Source organism: Oncorhynchus keta, chromosome 21 (assembly GCF_023373465.1).
Source record: "Oncorhynchus keta strain PuntledgeMale-10-30-2019 chromosome 21, Oket_V2, whole genome shotgun sequence".
Lineage (NCBI taxonomy): Eukaryota > Metazoa > Chordata > Actinopteri > Salmoniformes > Salmonidae > Oncorhynchus > Oncorhynchus keta.
The window spans coordinates 27,089,511-27,116,502 of NC_068441.1; the positions used below are offsets into that span (position 1 = coordinate 27,089,511).

At 45.4% G+C, this 26,992-nt stretch overlaps 1 protein-coding gene and 1 long non-coding RNA gene across 5 annotated transcripts in view; both read right to left on the minus strand.

Moving 5' to 3' along the window:
* Window positions 1-25,163, minus strand: part of LOC118400343 (inositol 1,4,5-trisphosphate receptor type 1-like) — a 218,401-nt gene extending 193,238 nt beyond the window's left edge. For all 4 annotated transcript variants that reach the window (XM_052473596.1, XM_052473595.1, XM_052473594.1 and 1 more), the window contains exons 1-3: window positions 24,997-25,163; window positions 23,142-23,258; window positions 16,265-16,335 (exon numbers count right to left, since the gene is read on the minus strand). In XM_052473596.1, coding sequence (XP_052329556.1) covers window positions 16,265-16,335; window positions 23,142-23,233 — 163 coding nt within the window. In that variant the 5' untranslated portion in view covers window positions 23,234-23,258; window positions 24,997-25,163. The remainder of the gene's footprint in view (window positions 1-16,264; window positions 16,336-23,141; window positions 23,259-24,996) is intronic.
* LOC127910320 (uncharacterized) lies at window positions 7,217-13,176 on the minus strand. The gene is made up of 2 exons (XR_008074335.1): window positions 12,964-13,176; window positions 7,217-12,812 (listed from the first exon to the last, which is right to left on the minus strand). It is a non-coding gene; the product is annotated as an uncharacterized LOC127910320 (long non-coding RNA).
* Window positions 25,164-26,992: the final 1,829 nt, after the last annotated feature.

Genomic DNA, 26,992 nt, shown 5'->3' on the forward strand with positions numbered 1-26,992 from the left:
TACACTTAGGTTGGAGTCAATAAAACTTGTTTTAAACCACTACACAAATGTCTTGTTTACAAGTCAAGTCGCTTAGTACATCTACTTTATGCATGACACAGGTCATTTTTGTTTACAGACAGATTATTTCACTGCATCACAATTCCAGTGGGTCAGAAGTAAATAAATTCACAGTGCTCAGTGACACACACACACACACACACACACACACACACACACACACACACACACACACACACACACACAGATGGCTTGCATCAGGTTCCTATCCAGATAAGTCTCATGAGCTCAGATGAAAGATTGGGGAGGACGTGACATGAGACAGGCCACTGGGGGAACATTAGAGAGGGGGAAAGGGGATAGGGAACTCAGCATGTAACAGAGTGTCTGTCCGTGAGACCATTTCCACTGAAACGCCTGGGATATGATTGTATACAGTGGGTACAGTACAGTACTGCAGCACTGTAAAAAATGTTGATTCAACGTACAATTATAAGGCAACCAGTTTCAACAGTTTGGTGAGTTTCCTCAGCAAACTCACAACAAAAAGTTAGTGTTAGAATGTTGTTTAGCAAACTCACAATCCTATTGCAGCTTTTTTAATTTGATTTATTTGTGAGTATGTTGAGATATGACAGTCACTGTACATAACGCCAAACAACTGGCCAGTCCTGAAAGTATTGTGATTGTACCAGTCATTTCCATAGCCACAATAGGAAGCAGACAGAGAAACAGCTCCTCAGATTTGCATGTGTTCTCAGTTAAACCAACCAAGCAGTTTCACTTCTGGCATATCTAACGTACAAGTTGTTCACACATACTGTACTGTTGCAGTGACTAAAGGCTCCACTGACCAACACACACAAGTACTTAGTATGTCAATAATTTTGGCTAGAGAGGGGTATCATAACCAGCCCATTACAATACCTTGCATACTGGAGATGGTCAGCTCCAAAATCACACTTCATATGTGTATATAGAATGATAACCCTAAACACCTTAATTAAATTGATCTAGCAGCTGAATATTTTACATGGAGACTACATAAGTGTTGCAAAGTAGAGGATACCCACAACCCCCCTTCTCTCAGGCCTGGGTTGTGTCTCTGACCTCAGATCAGATCTCTCTCTTAGGGAAAAGAAGAGAAAATAACAATCTGTCCATCCCCCCCTTTCTCTCTCTCCAGTCGTAGCAGCAGCAAAGTGACCAAATAAGGCTAGCCAGAGCAGGGGAGTGGGAAGAGAAAGAGAGGAGTGGACTCCAACTCCCCTCTCAATCATCCCTCCATCGCTCCCTCCAAGCTCTCCTCAAGCTAATAGCTGTTATTACCCCCTCTACTTCCCTAGGATATGATTTACACCACACCATGCATTCCAAAACAAACAAACAAATAAGAGAAAGTGGTGTCAGGAGAGAAAGAAATAGGAAAGTGAAAATGGAGGGAGGAGCTCTGATCTATTCCCTCAGAGCGCAATGCTCTGGACAGAGCGGCCCTTTGTAGTGTGTGTAGCTTGTGCGCGCACACACTGTGTGTGTCAAAAACAGATATTCCGTCTCTAGCGATGGGGCTGATAAAACACGTCCACCAGAATCACATCAAAAAAGGGGTCCAAATGGAGCGAAACGGCAGAAGAATGCAGGATACCACAGAAACACATCTCTACCACAAAACAAGTACCTAATTCTCTCAATCCTCCTCCCCTGTCAGTCAGCTGTGGGACAGACCATACAAACGCTCCACACCGCGTGGCCGCGACCACCCTAATCTGGTGGTCCCAGCGCGTACGACCCACGTGGAGTTCCAGGTCTCCGGTAGCCTCTGGAACTGCCGATCTGCGGCCAACAAGGCAGAGTTCATCTCAGCCTATGCCTCCCTCCAGTCCCTTGACTTCTTGGCACTGACGGAAACATGGATCACCACAGATAACACTGCTACTCCTACTGCTCTCTCCTCGTCCGCCCACGTGTTCTCGCACACCCCGAGAGCTTCTGGTCAGCGGGGTGGTGGCACCGGGATCCTCATCTCTCCCAAGTGGTCTTTCTCTCTTTCTCCCCTTACCCATCTGTCTATTGCCTCCTTTGAATTCCATGCTGTCACAGTTACCAGCCCTTTCAAGCTTAACATCCTTATCATTTATCGCCCTCCAGGTTCCTCGGAGAGTTCATCAATGAGCTTGATGCCTTGATAAGCTCCTTTCCTGAGGACGGCTCACCTCTCACAGTTCTGGGCGACTTTAACCTCCCCCGTCTACCTTTGACTCATTCCTCTCTGCCTCCTTCTTTCCACTCCTCTCCTCTTTTGACCTCACCCTCTCACCTTCCCCCTACTCACAAGGCAGGCAATACGCTTGACCTCATCTTTACTAGATGCTGTTCTTCCACTAACCTCATTGCAACTCCCCTCCAAGTCTCCGACCACTACCTTGTATCCTTTTCCCTCTCGCTCTCATCCAACACTTCCCACACTGCCCCTACTCGGATGGTATCGCGCCGTCCCAACCTTCGCTCTCTCTCCCCCGCTACTCTCTCCTCTTCCATCCTATCATCTCTTCCCTCTGCTCAAACTTTCTCCAACCTATCTCCTGATTCTGCCTCCTCAACCCTCCTCTCCTCCCTTACTGCATCCTTTGACTCTCTATGTCCCCTATCCTCCAGGCCGGCTCGGTCCTCCCTCCCGCTCCGTGGCTCGACGACTCATTGCGAGCTCACAGAACAGGGCTCCGGGCAGCCGAGCGGAAATGGAGGAAAACTCGCCTCCCTGCGGACCTGGCATCCTTTCACTCCCTCCTCTCTACATTTTCCTCCTCTGTCTCTGCTGCTAAAGCCACTTTCTACCATTCTAAATTCCAAGCATCTGCCTCTAACCCTAGGAAGCTCTTTGCCACCTTCTCCTCCCTCCTGAATCCTCCCCCCTCCCTCCTCCCTCTCTGCAGATGACTTCGTCAACCATTTTGAAAAGAAGGTCGATGACATCCGATCCTCGTTTGCTAAGTCAAACGACACCGCTGGTTCTGCTCACACTGCCCTACCCTATGCTCTGACCTCTTTCTCCCCTCTCTCTCCAGATGAAATCTCGCGTCTTGTGACGGCTGGCCGCCCAACAACCTGCCCGCTTGACCCTATCCCCTCCTCTCTTCTCCAGACCATTTCCGGAGACCTTCTCCCTTACCTCACCTCGCTCATCAACTCATCCCTGACCGCTGGCTACGTCCCTCCCGTCTTCAAGAGAGCGAGAGTTGCACCCCTTCTGAAAAAACCTACACTCGATCCCTCCGATGTCAACAACTACAGACCAGTATCCCTTCTCTCTTTTCTCTCCAAAACTCTTGAGCGTGCCGTCCTTGGCCAGCTCTACCGCTATCTCTCTCAGAATGACCTTCTTGATCCAAATCAGTCAGGTTTCAAGACTAGTCATTCAACTGAGACTGCTCTTCTCTGTATCACGGAGGCGCTCCGCACTGCTAAAGCTAACTCTCTCTCCTCTGCTCTCATCCTTCTAGACCTATCGGCTGCCTTCGATACTGTGAACCATCAGATCCTCCTCTCCACCCTCTCCGAGTTGGGCATCTCCGGCGCGGCCCACGCTTGGATTGCGTCCTACCTGACAGGTCGCTCCTACCAGGTGGCGTGGCGGGAATCTGTCTCCTCACCACGCGCTCTCACCACTGGTGTCCCCCAGGGCTCTGTTCTAGGCCCTCTCTTATTCTCGCTATACACCAAGTCACTTGGCTCTGTCATAACCTCACATGGTCTCTCCTATCATTGCTATGCAGACGACACACAATTAATCTTCTCCTTTCCCCCTTCTGATGACCAGGTGGCGAATCGCATCTCTGCATGTCTGGCAGACATATCAGTGTGGATGACGGATCACCACCTCAAGCTGAACCTCAGCAAGACGGAGCTCCTCTTCCTCCCGGGGAAGGACTGCCCGTTCCATGATCTCGCCATCACGGTTGACAACTCCATTGTGTCCTCCTCCCAGAGCGCTAAGAACCTTGGCGTGATCCTGGACAACACCCTGACGTTCTCAACTAACATCAAGGCGGTGTCCCGTTCCTGTAGGTTCATGCTCTACAACATCCGCAGAGTACGACCCTGCCTCACACAGGAAGCGGCGCAGGTCCTAATCCAGGCACTTGTCATCTCCCGTCTTGATTACTGCAACTCGCTGTTGGCTGGGCTCCCTGCCTGTGCCATTAAACCCCTACAACTCATCCAGAACGCCGCAGCCCGTCTGGTGTTCAACCTTCCCAAGTTCTCTCACGTCACCCCGCTCCTCCGCTCTCTCCACTGGCTTCCAGTTGAAGCTCGCATCCGCTACAAGACCATGGTGCTCGCCTACGGAGCTGTGAGGGGAACGGCACCTCAGTACCTCCAGGCTCTGATCAGGCCCTACACCCAAACAAGGGCACTGCGTTCATCCACCTCTGGCCTGCTCGCCTCCCTACCACTGAGGAAGTACAGTTCCCGCTCAGCCCAGTCAAAACTGTTCGCTGCTCTGGCCCCCAATGGTGGAACAAACTCCCTCACGACGCCAGGACAGCGGAGTCAATCACCACCTTCCGGAGACACCTGAAACCCCACCTCTTCAAGGAATACCTAGGATAGGGTAAGTAAGGGTAAGTAATCCTGCTCACCCCCCTTCTCCCCCAACAAGATTTAGATGCAAGTGGCTGTTCCACTGGTTGTCATAAGGTGCACCAATTTGTAAGTCGCTCTGGATAAGAGCGTCTGCTAAATGACTTAAATGTAAATGTAAATGTAATATCAGGGAATTATGTGTCCTTCTCAGAATTCCCATTCGGACTCCGGGAAAAGGGGCGGTGAGATCGCTCTGAGGGAGACCTGGTAAACCGGGGCAGTTAATGACTCAAAACTTTGTTGACATTCCTGGTTTTAGCTGGCTGGTATTAGCAGAATATACTGTCTACCAATCACAGAACAGGACTATGACCCACTGATTGTCAACTCATGAGCTCACAGTCATGGAATCCTAATATAGACCAAAGTGGAGAAAGCTAGGCCACAAGACAATATGGTAAGCAAGCACAGCCCCTGAGAGTACAGAATAATTCAGAGATTGGATGCTAGAGTGGACGAGCCCACTAAGTAGCCTAGTATTTCCCCTAGATCCCCCCCATTCAGGGCAGGAAACATCAAAACATTCAAATGAAAACAATAAAGGCCACAAAACAACAGAGCTCAGATGTGTTGCCTCTGTCTTGAAAGTTGAAAGGGAAAAAAACAGCGACACACACACACACACGTTATCCTCAGAACATGGTCTTACACAAACAGATAGAGCGACAGAGAGAGCTATCAAAGGCCTGCAGCCAGGAATAGGGATGCCTGTCTGGCATGGTGGAGAGACTCAATAGCCAGGACCAGAACAAATCCAGACAACTTCACAGGTCTGAGTCTATCCTCTGTTCTTATCCTGTTTTACAGTTTATAAAGGAAGCAACCTCTCAGCTTTATTGCATGGCCCAGACAATGGCCCAGTCTCGATGCTCTTCAACAGCTTCCTTCCCTTGCCTAACCTCACTGACAGGTTAGTTCAATATGCTGAAGACTTATCCTTATTCTAAACATCTGGGTTGAGCCTGAAGTATAGAGCTGTTTCATGACCCAGTACACATCCATGTAAACAATTTTAGCTGTGATGAGGAAGGAAGGAAGCATGAAGGGAGGATGAAGGGAGGAGAGCAAAACAAACAGACAAAACCAGCCTCTGTCCAGCAGGAGAGATCCCTCTAATGTCTTCCACATGCTCTCACATTGTTATTCACCAACAAAACAGCATTTAGAAAACACACAAAGAGAAGGTTCTGTCCCTTCAGGTATTTCAGGTGGAACAAAGACATTCCAATCTTGTTCACTGTCGATGATGTTAGAAACAGAGTTTGTACCGACTTCTTCAAGGACATGTTACTCCTGAGGAGACGATAATGAGAAGGTTTTGAGAGAGATCATTGTGGAACGGAGCTAGCTTTATATACTGCAACAAAGGTGGACATTATAACTGTATTCATGAGAGGAATGGTCACCTCAAGCAACAACTACAACTTTTCAGGACATTCTGAACTGCTACAAAGATCTGCACAGCATTCACTGAGCAGAGGTCCTATGTTAATGAAGGGAAAACTGAACACAATGAGATGAAAACAATTGGTCACTAGGTGTCATATGGTGGAATGTAGATTGGTGTGCTACTTCAAACATAATAAAGATGTGTTTCAGCACCAGGTGTATGGTCGGATGACGGAGGTGAGAACGTTGACATGAGCCTTTGTTTATGTGAACCCCAGCCTTTGCTGAGCTGTAACAACATGAAGGGATGTGCAGTGCCTTCAAAAAGTACTCACGCACCTGGACTTTTTCAATATTTTGTTGTGTTAAAGTGTGATTAAAATAGATTTGTCGTTTTTTTGTCAACAATCTACACAAAATACTCTTGATTGTCAAAGTGAAAGAAAAATTTTAAATAAACTTTCTTAATTGAAAATAAAACAAATGTATTTTGATTAGGTAAGTATTCAATCGATTACAGCTGTGAGTCTTTTTGTGTAAGTCTCTCCAGAGCTTTACAAACCTGGATTGCACAATATTTGCCCATTATTCTTTTTAAAATTCTTCAAGCTCTGTCAAGTTGGTTGTTGGTCATTGCTCGACAGACACTTTCATGTCTTGCCATAGATTTTCAAGCCAATTTAAGTCAAAACTGTAACTAGGCCACATTTTATTCTGTACAGTCTTCCTCCTTTTCTCTCTGTCCTTTAGGTTAGAATTGTGGAGTAACTACAATGTTGTTTATCTATCCTCAGTTCTCCTATCACAGCCATTTAACTCTGTAACTTGTTTAAAATGACCATTGGCCTCATTGAAATCCGTGAGCGGTTTCCTTCCTCTCTGGTAACGGAGATAGGAAGCACGCCTGTATCTTTGTAGTGACTGAGTGTAATAAACCATCCAAAGTGTAATTAATAACTTAACCATGCTCGATGGGATATTCAACGTCAGCTTTTTTTAAATGTTTTATGTGTACCCATCTACCAATAGGTGTTCTTCTTTGTGAGGCATTGGAAGACCTCCATGGTCTATTGTTGAATGTGTTTTAAATTCACTGAGGGACCTTACAGATAATTAATTATATGTGTGGGGTACAGAGATGAGGTAGTCATTCAACAATCATGTTAAACACTTATTACACACAGTGAGTCCATGCAATTTATTATGTGACTTGTTAAGCACATTTTTACTCCTGAACTTATTTAGGCTTGGCATAACAAAGGGGTTGACTACTTAATGACTCATGACATTTCAGCTTTACATTATTTATTAATTAGAAACATTTCTAAAAACATAATTCCACATTAACATTATAAGGTATTGTGTGCAGATCAGTGACACAAAATAGAAATGTAATCCATTTTTAATTCGGGCTGTAACACAACAAAATGTGGAAATTGCAGAGCAAAGAAGTTCAGGGACCAGAGGAAAAAATGTGATAACAAAAAAAGAAAAACAGGAATGATTTTCAGTGCAAAATGTCCAAATTACATCAGCTTGACTGGTTGTAAGGAAATATACTGAAACAAATAAACATATAAAGTGTAGGTTCCATGAGCTAAAATAAAATACATTTTCCATACGCACAAAAAGCTTATTTCTCTAACATTTTGTGCACAAATTAGTTGACGTCGCTGTGAGCAGTTCTCCTTCGCCAAGATAATCCATCCACCTGACAGGTGTGGCATATCAAGAAGCTGATTAAACAGCTTCCTCACATCACCATATTTGGGAGTGAATGGAAACGCCAAACAGGAAACTTTACATTTTAAAATTCTGTGAAATTTCTGGCTCATTGTTCTAGGCGGCCACAAAATAAATAAATTATTCAACTGATGTTACACAATCAAATTCGATATGTAATTAAACAAAGTTCATTAAGGCTGGTTCATTGAGTGAATGCTTATTTTACAATGCTCCTGTGAAACTAGGCCCGCGCCATGCATTAATGAAAGCACTCGTTTCCAAAACTCAAATTATATCAGACTCTTTTTACAATTCTAATGCATGATGTTAATAAATAGCTAGATTACTCGTTGGTTATTACTGCATTGTCGGAACTAGAAGCACAAGCATTTCGCTACACTCGCATTAACATCTGCTAACCATGTGTATGTGACGAATACAATTTAGTTATGTTTGGAGGAAAAAGGGGGAGGCTTGCAAGCTGAAGAAAACCATCCCAACCGTGAAGCACGGGGGTGGCATCATCATGTTGTGGGGGTGCTTTGCTGCAGGAGGGACTGGTGCACTTCACAAAATAGATGGCAAAATTATGTGGATATATTGAAGTAACATCAAGATATCAGTCAAGAAGTTAAAGCTTGGTGGTCGCAAATGGTTCTTCCAAATGGACAATGACCCCAAGCATACTTTCAAAGTTATGCCAAAATGGCTTAGTTTAGGGGCGGCAGCGTAGCCTAGTGTTTAGAGCGTTAGAGCGTTGGACTAGTAACCGGAAACCCCCGAGCTGACAAGGTACAAATCTGTCGTTCTGCCCCTGAACAGGCAGTTAACCCACTGTTCCCAGGCCGTCATTGAAAATAAGAATATGTTCTTAACTGACTTGCCTGGTTAAATAAAGGTAAAATTAAAATTAAATAAGGGACAACAAAGTCAAGGTATTGGAGTGGCCATCACAAAGCCCTGACCTCAATCCTATAGAACATTTGTGGGAAGAACTGAAAAAGCATGTGCGAGCAAGGAGGCCTACAAACCTGACACAGTTACACCAACTCTGTCAGGAGGAATGGACCAAAATTGACCCAACTTATTGAGGGAAAAGTTTGACCCAAGTTAAACTATTTAAAGGCAATGCAAACTATTTAAAGGTATGTAAACTTCTGACCCACTGGGAATGTGATGAAAGAAATACAACCTGAAATAAATAAATTATTTCATTCTGACACTTCACATTTTTTAAATAAAGTGGTGATCCTAACTGACCTAAAACAGGGATTTTTTAAATAGGATTAAATGGAATTGTGAAAAACTGAGTTGAAATGTTTTTGGCTAAGGTGTATGTAAACTTCCGACTTCAACTGTACATGGCTTATTGATAACAACTCTGTTTCCTACTATAGGCATTTGGCTGCCTAGTGATTCTAACGGTCTGATGTAAATAGTTGGCATCGGAGAGTTACGAAGTGCTTTTTAAAATTTTACCTTTATTTAACGAGGCAAGTCAGTTAAGAACAAATTCTTATTTACAATGACGGCATACCCCAGCCAAACCCGGACGATGCTGGGCCAATTGTGCGCAGCCCTATGGGACTCCCAATCACGGCCGGATGTGATACAAGTATTGAATAAACTCAACTGAAACATCAATCCATTCCATATCTTTACACTATAAATGACACAGGGACGGTATACAGTGGGGCAAAAAAGTATTTAGTCAGCCACCAATTGTGCAAGTTCTCCCACTTAAAAAGATGAGGGAGGCCTGTAATTGTCATCATAGGTACACTTCAACTATGACAGACAAAATGGGGGAGAAAAAAATCCAGAAAATCACATTGTAGGATTTTTTATGAAATTTATTTGCAAATTATGGTGGAAAATAAGTATTTGGGGGGGGGAGGGGGGTGTACAAATCTTTTTATCATGTAGGCTACACTGTCCCATGAATGTCAGCAAAATCATCCTGTTGTCCCACATTTGTGTATTTTAAATGTGGTCACCCTACACCCTACCAGCGGATATAACCACGGGGACTGCGATTTCCGAGTCAACCCGCATATCACTAGCCTGTGTATGTGTGTGTTTAAAGGGATACTTTGGGATTTTGGCAATGAGGCCCTTTATCTACCTAGCACTAGCAGATGGCTGGAAGACTATGGGTATCTGCTAGCCATATGGCTGGAAGACTATGGGTATCTGCTAGCCATATGGCTGGAAGACTATGGGTATCTGCTAGCCATATGGCTGGAAGACTATGGGTATCTGCTAGCCATATGGCTGGAAGACTATGGGTATCTGCTAGCCATATGGCTGGAAGACTATGGGTATCTGCTAGCCATATGGCTGGAAGACTATGGGTATCTGCTAGCCATATGGCTGGAAGACTATGGGTATCTGCTAGCCATATAGCTGGAAGACTATGGGTATCTGCTAGAATGCTAGTTAGCATTGGCTGGTGAAACTACCTGTAACTTCTTTCATACTGGACACAGAGACATAAAAATGTTGTTTGCCTGCAAAACTGTATGTGTGCGTGCCTGTAAAGTGGGGTGCGTCTGCTTACATTGGGAGGAAATGGTATGCATACCTCAGTAGTGAGGCCTGGTGGCCAGGGTTAGTCTGGCACACAGCCAGCAGCATGCTAAAGTAAGGAGGATTATCTCCACCATCTTTCAGAGCAGCTACACAGAAACACACACACTATTTACTCTCTCTGAGGAGGAACTCTCCAAAATGGACGGCACACAGGGGGACTGTACTCCAGGCAGAAGTTGATCTAGGATCAGCTTACCCTCCCCAGACCATTACCATCAGCAGGACGGGGGGGGGGGTAACTCTAGGGGTAACCTCACCCTACACCATCCAGCCATCCGGCGGACACACTCCCTCCTCCGGAAGTCACAAAAAAGCACTTACCAATCTAAAGATTGGGGTATAAATGGAAGTACAGTAACTCCCACTGAGTATACACCGTGGTTTTTAGTGTTTGGTTAATGTTAAAAACAATAGGAAGAAACCGTTTAATGTTTGGTTTAACGTCTGGAAAAAGCATCCCGTAAATAAAAAGGCCATGCCAAGCTACAGAGAGAATCCAAATGGGTCACGTTTTGGTATAAAAAAAATAATTAGATCAGTTGAGGTCACAGTAGTGTTAGCCAAGTAGGCTACATCTCACCCTATATTATCATCTATTACTACCAACAACAATGTTCTTAGAATACAGGCGACTTCAGGTCACTGCCCTGGTTAAAGCCTTACAGGACACTGAACATATACACACAGACAGAGATAACTTGACTGAACATACACACACACAGTTACTGCACAGAAAGATAGACTGACAGAGAGAGAGAGTAGCCTCCTGGTGTTGGTAACAGTCTTCAAGGAGGAAATAAACTCAGAACTTCCATCGGACATCAACGCTCTATCTAAGCAAAACAAAGCTTTAACGCTTAGAAATACAGTACAATCTCCCTGCTTCGCTCTATCAGACTGCAGCTAACGGGCACAATGTATGCTACACAGAGCCCCACTCGCCTTCAGCCACATCATGTAATGCGGAAACTAACGTAACTCCTAGTATGAGTGGAATGCTTGTTAGTCTCAACTCCTTCCAGCATTGCTGAAACATGCTCATTTTTTCCTCTTCGGTCGACACACACAGACCTACCATGGATCCATATTACACTCCTTCCATTACTGCAAAGTACACCATCACAAAACACCATGCTTTTCTCACCTCTTCAGCGATTATTACACACACTAACACAGACAATTGCTAAAACCCCACAGAATTTGTGCATGGAACGTCCACGCATATTGAAATGGTGAACATACTGCAGTGCCGGGAAAAAGTGCTGATACTGAATGTTTTCCAATCTTTAACCAAAACCTAATATTAAATAAAGGGAACCTGAGTTAACAAATAACAAAAACTATTTATACTTAATAAAGTAATGCAACACCCAGTGCCCCTGTCTGAGAAAGTAACTGCCCCCTTACACTCAATAACTGGCTGTGCCACCTTTAGCTGCAATGACTGCAACCAAACACTTCCTGTAGTTGTTGATCAGTCTGTCACATTGTGGAGGAGGAATTTTAGACCACTCTTACATGCGGAACATAACTAAGCAACATTTGTGGGTTTTCAAGTATGAACTGCTCGTTTCAAGTCCTGCCACAACATCTCAATTGGGATTAGGTCTGGACTTTGACTAGGCCATTCCAAAACTTCAAATGTGTTGCTTTTTAACCATTTTCATGTAGATTTGATTATGTGTTTTGGATCATTGTCTTGATGCACGACCCAGCTGTGCTCCAGCTTCAGCTCCCAGGCGGATGGCCTGACATTCTCCTGTAGAATTCTCTGATATACTGCAGAATTCATGGTTCCTTCTATTAAGGCAAGTCATCCATGTCCTGAGGCAGCAAAGCATCCCCAAACTATCACACTACCACCACCATGTTTGACCGTTGGTATGAGTTTCTTACTGAGGAATGCAGTGTTTGGTTTTTCTCATCCAAAAAGTTTGCCAAAAAGTACCTGGAAGCACCTGGATGATAATCAAGACTCTTGGAAGAATGTTCTATGGACAGATGAGTCAAAAGTATAACTTTTTGGAAAACATGGGTCCCATTATGCCTGGTCAAAAACCAAACATTCCATAAGGACCTCATCCCAACGCTGAAGCGTGGTGATGGTAGTGTGATGATTCCACAGTAAGGACCTCATCCCAACGGTGAAGCGTGGTGGTGGTAGTGTGATGATTCCACAGTAAGGACCTCATCCCAACGGTGAAGCGTGGTGGTGGTAGTGTAATGATTCCACAGTAAGGACCTCATCCCAACGGTGAAGCGTGGTGGTGGTAGTGTGATGATTCCACAGTAAGGACCTCATCCCAACGGTGAAGCGTGGTGGTGGTAGTGTGATGATTCCACAGTAAGGACCTCATCCCAACGGTGAAGCGTGGTGGTGGTAGTGTGATGATTCCACAGTAAGGACCTCATCCCAACGGTGAAGCGTGGTGGTGGTAGTGTGATGATTCCACAGTAAGGACCTCGTCCCAACGGTGAAGCGTGGTGGTGGTAGTGTGATGATTCCACAGTAAGGACCTCGTGGTGGTAGTGTGATGATTCCACAGTAAGGATCCCAACGGTGAAGCGTGGTGGTGGTAGTGTGATGATTCCACAGTGGTGGTGGTAGTGGACCTCATCCCAACGGTGAAGCGTGGTGGTGGTAGTGTGATGATTCCACAGTAAGGACCTCATCCCAACGGTGAAGCGTGGTGGTGGTAGTGTGATGATTCCACAGTAAGGACCTCGTCCCAACGGTGAAGCGTGGTGGTGGTAGTGTGATGGTTTGGGGATGCTTTGCTGTATGGAAGTTCTGAATGAATCAAGCCTGAAAAAACAAAAACTCAATACAAATTATGATTGTGCCCTGCCTCCTATCTACATACTGGAGTTATAGCCAATACATAGCCTACCGCATATTATACATAGCAGAAAAACATAAACCAAAACTGATTTAAGAGGTCTTCGGTACATAAATGGCCTAGCCTAAACTCCAAAATTAAACAAATTTGAGTAAACGCCTTTTGAGTGTGGACTGTATTATTATGCATACTGGATGGACTGGTTACCTTATACTACACTCTAAAACTGCTATCTATGAGTCTGGGAGAGAACGAGTCTAGGCGATGCTGTTGGTTCATTAATTGTGCAGTGCGGCTTACAGTTAGCCTACAATTAGTGAATTTGTATTTGGTTTGTTTGGTTTGAATAGCCTAATAGGGAATTTTTATATTTTCATAATTAATTGGGTGACATATTACCTTTAGCTATACAGAATATCTCACCACCATGCATTTCCAAATCAAATGTTATTGATCACATACACGTGATTAGCAGATGTTATTGCGGGTGTAGTGAAATGCTCCTCTCTCATTTATTCCTTTCTCCAGCATGCTGACGGGCTGTCAATTTAGTGAAATATGTTTCAATGTGAAAACATGTTACTATCAATGTCCACAAACAGATTTCAATTGGTTTCCTAAATTTAGTACTAGGTAGCAGCAGGAACAAGGTTGGAGAGCACATGGCAGAATATCACCTGTTGAGACAGTGAGAGCATACTCCTCAAACAGGAATATCACCTGTTGAGACAGTGACAGCATCCTCCTCAAACAGGATTATCACCTGTTGAGACAGTGAGAGCATGCTCCTCAAACAGGAATATCACCTGTTGAGACAGTGACAGCATCCTCCTCAAACAGGATTATCACCTGTTGAGACAGTGAGAGCATGCTCCTCAAACAGGAATATCACCTGTTGAGACAGTGAGAGCATGCTCCTCAAACAGGAATATCACCTGTTGAGACAGTGACAGCATCCTCCTCAAACAGGATTATCACCTGTTGAGACAGTGAGAGCATGCTCCTCAAACAGGAATATCACCGGTTGAGACAGTGAGAGCATTTGGATAAAAGCGTCTGCTAAATGGCATATATTATTATTATTATTATTATTAAACAGGAATATCACCTGTTGAGACAGTGAGAGCATGCTCCTCAAACAGGAATATCACCTGTTGGGGCAGTGACAGCATGCTCCTCAAACAGGAATATCACCTGTTGGGGCAGTGAGAGCATGCTCCTCAAACAGGAATATCACCTGTTGGGGCAGTGAGAGCATGCTCCTCAAACAGGAATATCACCGGTTGAGACAGTGAGAGCATGCTCCTCAAACAGGAATATCACCTGTTGGGGCAGTGAGAGCATGCTCCTCAAACAGAAATATCACCTGTTGAGACAGTGACAGCACGCTCCTCAAACAGGAATATCACCTGTTGAGACAGTGACAGCATGCTCCTCAAACAGGAATATCACCTGTTGGGGCAGTGACAGCATGCTCCTCAAACAGGAATATCACCTGTTGGGGCAGTGAGAGCATGCTCCTCAAACAGAAATATAACCTGTTGAGACAGTGACAGCATGCTCCTCAAACAGGAATATCACCGGTTGGGGCAGTGAGAGCATGCTCCTCAAACAGGAATATCACCTGTTGGGGCAGTGAGAGCATGCTCCTCAAACAGAAATATCACCTGTTGGGGCAGTGAGAGCATGCTCCTCAAACAGAAATATCACCTGTTGGGGCAGTGAGAGGGGCAGTGAGAGCATGCTCCTCAAACAGGAATATCAAACAGGAATATCACCTGTTGGGGCAGTGAGAGCAGTGGATCAAACAGTGATCGATGCGTGGAGTGAAATAAGTGTTGTATTCATTTCTCAGCTGCTACAAAACAGAGAAAGGGCACGGCCTCCACTTGCTATTCGAGTGCATACAGGTGATTTGTCTTTTTTCCCTCCCCCTGTTCACACCCGTTTGATAATGGGCGGTTCTTAACCTAAACTAATTTCAAAATATGATCAGTTGATGAGAGAACAGCTGTCCACCCTGAGGCAAGAAACAGAATGCAAGCTTTTTTTTTAGACACTTTTTCAAACATCAGTAATGTGTAGTCATACGATGTAGCCCCTGTTTTGATTTCTAAGACATTCTAAGGTTTGTATCCTTCACAACTAAAGTTGCGAAATAACTCTTACTGTAGCATATAGGACCTGTTTTAAATTATCACTTTATTACGCTCAACATTTCCATTTCATATGTGCAGTCACTGTAATGGGAAAAATATCCTTTCTATTTTATTCAGCTAAGTTCAATTTTATTGTTCTTACTATAAAATCATATCAAATAAAATAATTGCACAGGACTTAGGCATATCTTGTCAGCTAAATTAACTAGCCTGCAGACTTTGGCATATCCATAGCCAGATAACATAGTTGGCCAACTCCTATTCTGTTCTTACGAAATACATGTTCTTCATATCATAATGTTTCTTTAGACCTGTTTAAAATAAATAATGGAATTATTGTATCTTAAATTGACTTATTATACTTTTTTAAATGTAGATGCTCCAAATGCCCTCATCGTCGGCTTGTTCGTGTGGAGGCCTGGAAATGCTGAACTGGTATGTTAAGTAACGGTCAATTACGGTGATAACGTGAGTCTTTTGCATGACAACAACTGGCTGACAACATTTCATGAGCGCCACAGCCTTAGTCACAAGTTCAGTTGTACTTCCTGTGACAGAGCTATATATAGCCCAACTGCAAAACCCAGAGAAACATCTTCCTTCATGGGCCTCAATATGTTCACAGCCTCACAACATAGGAAAGATGATACACAAACACACACTGATAAAAAACCCAGATACAAGCATCACACACACAGATACAAGCATCACACACACACATCAAAGCGAGCTGTGCTTTTTGAAGTCCATGTGGACAGGAGTGATAATGGCGATAGCACCATAGAAACGCAGTGTAACACAATAAGAAACATCTTCAGTGGAACACACTGTGTAAACAGGCAGGATTTACTGAGGTGATGTGATGCTGCGTGAGCTGCTATAGTAGAATGAGATGGGAGTATACCATTCTCTTACCTCTGAACTTTTTGGGGGGGTTGTTCAGGTCCCCTGTGTCGGGCTGTACCACACAGCGGTCATCTACCAGCCTGTGGAGGGAAGAGACAATGACACGTCAAGTCAGAAACACACAGATAGTCGACCACACACCCCTCACATGCAAATAAACCTGAACAGTTTCAACATTATAAATGTGCACTACACATACAAATCTGCAAGCACATAGCTTTCTTTATTGTTCATATATAAGCCCCAGGCTCCAGACAAATGTGTACCCCTTTCCACAAGGGTTATTCATTCTAGGTTAGGGTATATCTGGAAGAAACCAGCATCTTTTCAAATCGAAGGCTTTTATTTCAACTCATTGTTTCACAATAAAATGCTCCATTACATCCAAGCCCATTGTCCGCCTGAGATCTTGTAATAAAGCACCACGTACACCCATAAAAAGTACACTGTTTTTTCATAACACTTAACCACAGAGCTCTGTTTATTTTGACTCCCTCAGTCACTATATTTAGACCAATCACATACTTGTGGTTACACCACAAGGTTTCTTGTATCACCGTGGCTCTTCTACAGTCCACCAATTATGAGGAAGAAATGAGAGGATTAGCTGACCACTGCTAGTGGGCGAACTGACTCGCATTCCTGCCGCTGACAAATGTAGTTTTCTACTGGCTCATAATAACGGCTGCCTGGACCCCAGCCAGATACCACATCCATCCCAGTCATGTTCCTGTGGAGTTTACACACACACAGTCAGTCGTACTACACATGGACCTGTCTGCACCAGGGACACACCGCTCTGAAAATGACATAACACACTGAGGCTCCAGTCTACAGTGTCTACCTCCGCAGAGCATCATACAGCATTGCTATACTGAGCATCTGATTCATATTATAGTAAGTTGTCAGAAAAGAGAACCTATGACTAGGGCTGTGGCGGTCATGACATTTTGTCAGCCGGTGATTGTCATTCAAATAACTCTGTCTGGTCTCTGTCTGGTGGATGGTTAGTAATGTCTGATCTCTGTCTGGTGGATGGTTAGTAATGTCTGGTCTCTGTCCGTCTGTCCATGTCTGGTCTGTCTGTCCATGTCTGGTCTGTCTGCTGGTCTGTTAGTCTGGTGGATGGTTAGTAATGCCTGGTCTCTGTCTGTCTGTCCATGTCTGTTAGTCTGGTGGATGGTTAGTAATGCCTGGTCTCTGTCTGTCTGGGTCTGGTCTCTGTCCGTGTCTGGTCTCTGTCTGACTGACTGTCTGCATCTGGTCTCCGTCTCTGTCCGTCCGTCCGAGTCCGGTCTCTGTCCGTCCGTCCGTGTCCGGTCTCACTGTCTGTCCGTCCGTCCGTGTCCGGTCTCACTGTCTGTCCGTCCGTCCGTCCGTGTCCGGTCTCACTGTCCGTCCGTCCGTCCGTGTCGGTCTCACTGTCTGTCCGTCCGTCCGTCCGTGTCGGTCTCACTGTCCGTCCGTCCGTGTCCGGTCTCACTGTCCGTCCGTCCGTGTCCGGTCTCACTGTCCGTCCGTCCGTGTCCGGTCTCACTGTCCGTCCGTCCGTGTCCGGTCTCACTGTCCGTCCGTCCGTGTCCGGTCTCACTGTCCGTCCGTCCGTCCGTCCGTCCGTCCGGTCTCACTGTCCGTCCGTCCGTCCGTCCGTCCGTCCGGTCTCACTGTCCGTCCGTCCGTCCGTCCGTCGGTCTCACTGTCCGTCCGTCCGTCGGTCTCACTGTCCGTCCGTCCGTCCGGTCTCACTGTCCGTCCGTCCGTCCGTCCGGTCTCACTGTCCGTCCGTCCGTCCGTCCGGTCTCACTGTCCGTCCGTCCGTCCGGTCTCACTGTCCGTCCGTCCGGTCTCACTGTCCGTCCGTCCGTCCGTCCGTCCGTCCGGTCTCACTGTCCGTCCGTCCGTCCGGTCTCACTGTCCGTCCGTCCGTCCGTCCGTCCGGTCTCACTGTCCGTCCGTCCGTCCGTCCGTCCGGTCTCACTGTCCGTCCGTCCGTCCGTCCGCACTGTCCGTCCGTCCGTCCGTCCGTCGGTCTCACTGTCCGTCCGTCCGTCCGTCCGGTCTCACTGTCCGTCCGTCCGTCCGGTCTCACTGTCCGTCCGTCCGTCCGGTCTCACTGTCCGTCCGTCCGTCCGTCCGTCCGGTCTCACTGTCCGTCCGTCCGTCCGTCCGTCCGGTCTCACTGTCCGTCCGTCCGTCCGTCCGTGTCCGGTCTCACTGTCCGTCCGTCCGTCCGTGTCCGGTCTCACTGTCCGTCCGTCCGTCCGTGTCCGGTCTCACTGTCCGTCCGTCCGTCAGTGTCCGGTCTCACTGTCCGTCCGTCCGTCAGTGTCCGGTCTCACTGTCCGTCCGTCCGGTCTCACTGTCCGTCCGTCCGTGTCCGGTCCCTGTCCGTCCCCGGTCCCTGTCCGTCCGTCCGCAGTCTCTGTCCGTCCGTCAATCCGCCCGTGTCCGGTCTCACTGTCCGTCCGTCCGCCCGTGTCCGGTCTCACTGTCCGTCCCGGTCTCACTGTCCGTCCGTCCGCCCGTGTCCGGTCTCACTGTCCGTCCGTCCGCCCGTGTCCGGTCTCACTGTCCGTCCGCCCGTGTCCGGTCTCACTGTCCGTCCGTCCGCCCGTGTCCGGTCTCACTGTCCGTCCGCCCGTGTCCGGTCTCACTGTCCGTCCGCCCGTGTCCGGTCTCACTGTCCGTCCGCCCGTGTCCGGTCTCACTGTCCGTCCGCCCGTGTCCGGTCTCACTGTCCGTCCGCCCGTGTCCGGTCTCACTGTCCGGCCGCCCGTGTCCGGTCTCACTGTCCGTCCGCCCGTGTCCGGTCTCACTGTCCGTCCGTCCGTGTCCGGTCTCACTGTCCGTCCGTCCGTGTCCGGTCTCACTGTCCGTCCGTCCGTGTCCGGTCCCTGTCCGTCCGTGTCCGGTCCCTGTCCGTCCGTGTCCGGTCCCTGTCCGTCCGTGTCCGGTCCCTGTCCGTCCGTGTCCGGTCCCTGTCCGTCCGTCCGCGGTCTCTGTCCGTCCGTCCATCCGCCCGTGTCCGTTCTCACTGTCCGTCCGTCCGTCCACCCGCCCGCCCGTGTCCGGTCTCACTGTCCGTCCGTCCGTCCGTGTCCGGTCTCACTGTCCGTCCGTCGGGGTCCGGTCTCACTATCCGTCCGTCCGTCGGGGTCCGGTCTCACTGTCCGTCCGTCGGGGTCCGGTCTCACTGTCCGTCCGTCCGTCGGGGTCCGGTCTCACTGTCCGTCCGTCCGTCGGGGTCCGGTCTCACTGTCCGTCCGTCCGTCGGGGTCCGGTCTCACTGTCCGTCCGTCGTGGTCCGGTCTCTAACTCAGTGGAGGCAGTGAGGTCTCTTTCTGCTGTCTCAGCATGATCCACTTTTCATGAGCAGCAAGGGGGGTGTCCAGGGATCCTGAGTCTTCGCAAACTGGAATAAATACTCTTCAAATACATAGTCTGCGCAGCAGAGAGCATGCAATATAATCAATGTATAGACAAAGCAAATAAGTAAGTGACAATAAGTGTGGCAGAAGCACATTAATTTAAAGACAAATATTTTTTTATTTAACTAGGCAAGTCAGTTAAGAATAAATTCTTATTTTACAATGACAGCCTACCTTTTACAATGACAGCCGGTCTAACCCATCCCCTAACCCGGACGATGCTGGGCGAATTGTGCGCCGCCCTATGGAACTCTCGATTGCAACCGGTTGTGATACAGGCCAGGATCGAACCAGGGTCTGTAGTGACACCTCTAGCACTGAGGTGCAGTGCCTTAGACCGCTGCACCACTCGGGAGCCCAAAAGTGTTAATAATGTTATGGCATGTCTTAGTCACTGTGCGGAGTACAGTGCACACTATGCACACAGTGAGAAGTAGCAGAGGCACACAGTGAGAAGTAGCAGAGGCACACAGTGAGAAGTAGCAGAGGCACACAGTGAGAAGTAGCACAGATCTGGATAAAATGGACCAAAATACATGACATTACGAATACAAGAGTCAAACACTATGACATTCCCTTACATGTTATCTTGACCCAGAACAATAACCAAACCTGCATTGAATCCATTATAACTGAAGTCAGGTGAGATTGATGGAGAATACAATGGACTATACAGTCGTGGCCAAAAGTTTTGAGAATGACACAAATATTAACTTCCACAAAGTTTGCTGCTTCAGTGTCTTTAGATATTTTTGTCAGATGTTACTATGGAAAACTGAAGTATAATTACAAGTCCCTGATGTTTTTCCTGGAGAGAAGTGGCATCTTTGCTGCCCTTCTTGACACCAGGCCATCCTCCAAAAGTCTTCACCTCACTGTGTGTGCAGATTAGAGGTCGACCGATTATGATTTTTCAACGCCGATACCGATTAATGGAGGGCCAAAAAAGCTGATACCAATTAAAAATCGGCCGATTTTTTTATTTGTAATAATGACAATTACAACAACACTGAATTAACACTTATTTTAACTTAATATAAAACATCAATAAAATAAATTTAGCCTCAAATAAATAATGAAACATGTTCAATTTGGTTTAAATAATGCAAAAACAAAGTGTTGGAGAAGAAAGTAATATATGCCATGTAAAAATGTGTGCCATGTAAAATATGTGCCATGTAAAAATGTGTGTCATATAAAATATGTGCCATGTAAAAAAGCTAACGTGTAAGTTCCTTGCTCAGAACATGAGAACATATGAAAGTTGGTGGTTCCTTTTAACATGAGACTTCAACATGAGACCTTCAAGAGGTTTTAGGTTGTAGTTAATATAGTATTTATAGGACTATTTCTCTCTACCATTTGTATTTCATATACCTTTGACGATTGGATGTTCTTATAGGCACTATAGTATTGCCAGTGTAACAGTATAGCTTCCGTCCCCCTCCTCGCCCCTACCTGGGCTCGAACCAGGAACACATAGACAACAGCCACACTCGAAGCATCGTTACCCATCGCTTCACAAAAGCCGCGGCCCTTGCAGCGCAAGGGGACTAACTACTCCAAATCTAAAAGCGAGTGATGTTTGAAACAGTAATAGTGCACACCCAGCTAACCATTTCACATTGGTTACACCAGCCATTAGGCTGATAGGCTTGAAGTCATAAACAGGGCTGTGTTCGCGAAGAGCTGCTGGCAAAATGCACCGAAAATGCTGTTTGAATCAGACTTAATTATAACATAATAACACACAGAAATACGAGCCTTTGGTCATTAATATGATCGAATCTGTAAACTATCATTTTGAAAACAAGACGTTTATTCTTTCAGTGAAATACGGAACCGTTCCATATTTTATCTAACGGGTGGCATCCATCAGTCTAAATATTACTGTTACATGGCACAGCGACAGCCCCGAAACCTGAAGGATCAGGAGAAGGTCTGTATGGAGGAGTGGGCCACAATCCCTCCTGCAGTGTGTGCAAACCTGGTCAGGAACTACAGGAAACGTATGATCTCTGTAATTGCAAACAAAGGTTTCTGTACCAAATATTAAGTTCTGCTTTTCTGATGTATCAAATACTTATGTCATGCAATAAAATGCTAATTAATTACTTAAAAATCATACAATGTGATTTTCTGGATTTTTGTTTTAGATTCCGTCTCTCACAGTTGAAGTGTACCTATGATAAAAAAAATTACAGACCTCTACATGCTTTGTAAGTAGGAAAACCTGCAAAATCAGCAGTGTATCAAATACTTGTTCTCCCCACTGTATCTGTAGTAACTGTGGGAATATTTGCTGGTGTTTTTATAGTCTAATGTCCAATTTGTATTTTTATTTGCTCAGAAAAGCAGGCTGCTAGTTGGGGAACCCTGTTGTAGGAGAATTCCTGTGGAGTGTGTTTACGCGTTCTCACTGGTATTATGACCCTATATAAAATGTTTTATCTTGCTCATACACAAACACAACTAATCATTGTGTGTCCAATATAGTCTATGGATCACCAACAGTCTACACATACCATACACAGGCATCCTCCCTACCTTTCTCCATCTGGGTTAAATCCTTTCTCCCTCCCTCCCAGACACATCTCTAGCACACAATCACACCTTATCATTGTGTGTTAATTAGTTCCCGCCTATTTCCCATTCTTCCCAGTCTACATACCATCATGGTCATGGAGATACCCAGGACCAGACTCCCACTTCAAAGGGCTTAGTTTGACCAGCTCTGTTCTTTGAGAAAAGTGGAAATGTCATTTACCCTTCCAAACCACTCTGTATCAGTGGCCCACAGATGGCAGAGGGGCCCCTGAGCAGCACACACACACAGCTCTGTGCACCAGTACCTCCCTGCCATGATAACACTAACTTTCAGACTCACAGGCCACACCACCTCTCCTGTGATTCATCTCCACAGCATTCCTCTCTTAAACCCACACTCATCTTACGATTGGGGACTCACACCACCACTACAGACTAAAGTCTTTTATATATGCACTGCAGAGCTTTGTAGGCAGTACCTTAATGACCTTCTCAAGTGTACATGAAGCTATGAATTTACCCTTAAAGGGATAGCTCCCTCCACAATTAAAGTTTGTCATGCATGTGCAGACCTCAAAAGAGCCCTAATGTCCAGGTGAGTTCATGTCCCATGGCATCTGCTGAGTACATGCAGCTATATTCCTCCATTCCAAATGATTGGGAAATATATAGGCACCATCTAAAATGATTACAATAGACCAGGGAAGTTCAATGTCTGGGGTCAGTCTGGGGAGGGCCAAAACACTTGGTTTAGGGACTGAAGAATTAACACCAAGTAGAAACAAAAAAACAAGTGTTTCTGCACTCCAGGACCGGAATTGACCAGCCCTGCATTAGAAGACCTATGTTACCACCATTGCCAGTAAGTGATAATTGCTAAAGGAGGGAAGGGATAGGTGAACTTAACTCACCCCAGAGTGCTGATGAAACCGTTGGTGGAGCCCTCTGCATACAGGGAGCAGATGTCCCCGATGTGCAGAAAACTGGACATCTTATCTGACATGTCTCACACACACACTGGTCCACACCTGGAGGAGAGTAGAGGCAGGAATTTTACAAGCATATAAAGATAATCACAACACACACTAACAAATGACTATAGGGCCTGAGTTTTCCCAGACCTGGGCAGGTCACACAGTCAGGAATAACCATAAGAGTGACATTTTGTGCATCTTCACTTTGTCAGGTCATCCTCCTAACCCTGTAAACTGTAAAGACATTACAGTCCTCCATATATAAATGTCTGTTTATTTGCATTACAAATTAACAGGGAATCAATTCAAACTGGGGTAAAATTGTAACATGTATCTTGGAAACACAAGGCTTTGCCATCAGTAGATTTCAGATTACAACATCCACCTTGGATTTCCTTACATTACATTATTCTAATGGAGCAGAATGTTGGTTTCCCAGTTCTAGTGAGGTGATTTGGAACAGAGGAAACCCGGAGAGAAAGGGAGCAGGAGGTTTTGCATGGGGGCAGGCACTATCTGATGCTCCAGCCTGGTGTAGCTGGGTGAGGGGTAAATAGTTCATGATTAGGAGAGGCAGAGAGAAACAGGAAGAACATGCAGCTGTATGTAGTATACCTGCTCTGGGCTATAGGGTGGAAGGAGTGTTAGACCAGTCAGTTCACAGTGTTTTATTGGAACACTGATCCAGGCTGGGTTACAATCCGGGTTGGATTCCACCCCCTTTCAATTCAGGGAATGAAAATGGCCCTTACTTTGTATTGGACTTGAACTGAATTATAAAAGGACCCCAACCCTGATTAGAATACAATGAATGAGGCCATGACTATTGGGGTGAAACATGGTCTAGTGCATGGTTACTGTACTACAGGTGTTATAGTGCATAGTGAGTAAAGCAGTGTCCTGTGCTGTGTTGTTTAGAGCCTAGAGCCCAGTCGATTTCCTGATCACTTAGTCTCGTGTTACCATACTCCCCATGTCACGCTCACCACGAACAGCGAGGACGCCTGGAAACTGAGGCTACAGACCACTTGACCTGTTCAGGAAAAACTCCAGACCCTAATTGTAGGCTGTCATTGGGGCTTAGAGCTAGTAAAGAAAAACTCCTGGAACATATTGTACCTCCTGAGTCACATTGGTGACGTTTGTGTCTTTCAGAACTCAATGACAGGCTACTAAACTTGCACAGAAGGAGCTCTATCTACACATTTGCATTATTTGCCTACACTGCGACATCATCCATTAGAGTACATCGAGGTTGATCTTAACATATTTTCAGACCTATGTGGTTTTGAACATACTTCTAAACATACTCAAGGAAAATAAACATGGAGATCATTTCACCCCATCATACCACCTCAAAACCACATATCCAAACAATTAGTAGGCAACAGTAACTCATGACATAGGCTCCTGTAATGTATGTCCATCAACATGATGCCCAAGTCAATGGGTAAATTGTCAGCATCAAATCCATGACCATGTTTAGCCCATTTTAGGTAGCCTACAAATCCCTTCCAATTTCACTGAACTTCAACACATCCCGAGACGAGTTGCCTAATAAATCAGGCTCTGATACCAGTTTACTAGTCTCATAGCCTTTCGAATCCGAATGTGGAAGTTTGTCTCTCATCTCCGGAAAAAAATGTGTTTCACCAGCGTCAGTGGAAAAAAATCATGACTGCCCGTTCATGATGACAGATACATTTCTGCGCTTCTTCCCTCGCCACAAGTAATACATATTTAACAGGCGGGGATGCTACCCAAAACTGTACAGAGTTGTGCTAAACTTTACCTTCGCTGTGGTAAGTGTTTGGGAACGACGCGCGCGGCTGGGTCAACGGGACAGCATTACAGCGATATACCGCTTTCAGCTCATCTATAGCACCAGATCCCGTTAGCGAGTTGAGTCCGATTTCTTTTCTTTTTTTCTTTTTACCGCTAATCACCCTGCCATCCGTTCGTTTACTACGTGAGCGTTCGTCCCGGCTTGAAGCTCTGGTGCCTCTCAGAAAACACTGGTCTCTGGGAAATGATGTTTATGGAATGGTTCTTTCAGATAAGTAGTAACAAGGCCTAAAGCACATTTATGACTACAACTCCCACAGTGTGGTGGAGCGTTGCACGGAAACTTCGCCATCCAAACTTTAGACAAATTGCTGAAGGAAGTGACATTGAATTTTCGATCAAGAAATGCACTCACACATGCTTTTATGCCACACATTGATCAGGTTTGACCTTTGTTGATGGCAACACAACTAAGACCAATAATACATTCTATACAAGTAGCTATGAACTAAATGGGTTATGAGTATCTGCTGCCTTGTACGGCTCGTTTACTCTACCCGGCATGTACACTACCAAGCGGAAAATTGCCGCGTGTCGCTTAATCCGCCCAGTGCTTGGCAGCATAAATTCGAGTGTGCGTCAATAATTCAGCATAGCAAGTTTGTAAGAAGGTTTGGTTATTAATAAGTGAGTAAATAGTTCAATAGTAATATGCTTTAAAACGCTCTGGTGACAAACAAACTTTGCTGCCCTGTTTACAATTGTCCACATGGTTGGAAGAAGCTATTCAAGTAAGTATATACATTTTGAAAATGGTCAAAGAAACTGTATTATTTGCTAGCTAGCTAGCTGGCGAACTCAAATGAGTTGCTAAATGAGCTTTATAGCTATCTAGCCAACTTTACATACTGTATAGATAGCTAGCTAAGTAAAATAAACATCACCAGCTACTAAACTTCATAATAGTAACATAATATTCAGTGCTATGTAATTTGATTACAATGAAGTCTGTTTCTTGTGGGGTTCTGTCCTCAGATAAAGAGGGCTATGAAAGCCTGTCCCAATGAAGAACAGTGGTTCTCAGTCCTGGTGACTCAAATAGGTGTACATTTTTGTTTTTGCCTTAGCACTGCACAGCTGATTCAATTAATCAACTCCTCAAGCTTCAAGTGGTGTTTATGTATTCATTTGTGATGCTATCCTTGATATGATCTTATTGTGTGTGTGTGTGCACATGCATCTATCAATCGAATGTTATGTTGATTTGTTGTAAGGGATATTATACTTCAGTAATCCAGTTACCTGGTTGAAAGATTATTGGAATCTGTATGGGTAGCTGGACAGGTAGGATGACTGACAATAGTGAAGGCGAACAGGTGGTCACAGGTCAGGTGACAGAGGAATGGATGAGACTGAGGCAGGAATTTCTTTAACCACAAAGTGGTATATTTACTGGGTAGGTTGTCTGCGCTGCATAACAACGGAAACAGAATAACATAATCAAATTCAAATCAGAAAGTCAAATCATTCTCATTATTAACAGAATGAGGTAATTCCGCAATAAGGTTCCGTAGGAATTGAATATGAAGCAGAATGGAGTCATTTAGGATCATAACCATTCATCATAGTCATGAGAAGGATAATACATATACATTTATCAGTTATCAGTTATTCAATCTATAATCTCCATCAGTTTGATAACAGAATTGATCAGTTCAGCAAACAGTTACGTTTCATATTTCATCCTTTCAGGTTTGTCTTCATATGTACATGTAATTTCATTGCATATTAACCATATATTAATGGCATAACTGGCCTGAGATGATCTGTAGGGCTGTGATCATTGTCCATTTACATAACACAATAGGTTTGAAGCGTGCACTCCAAGCCGCTCTCTGCGGTAATAACTAATCAATAACTGATGGCCCGGTCTCCCGATCGCAACAGATAGTTCAGATGAAAGGTAACAGATTCGGTGGGCTTACGTTGATTCATGGACGCAC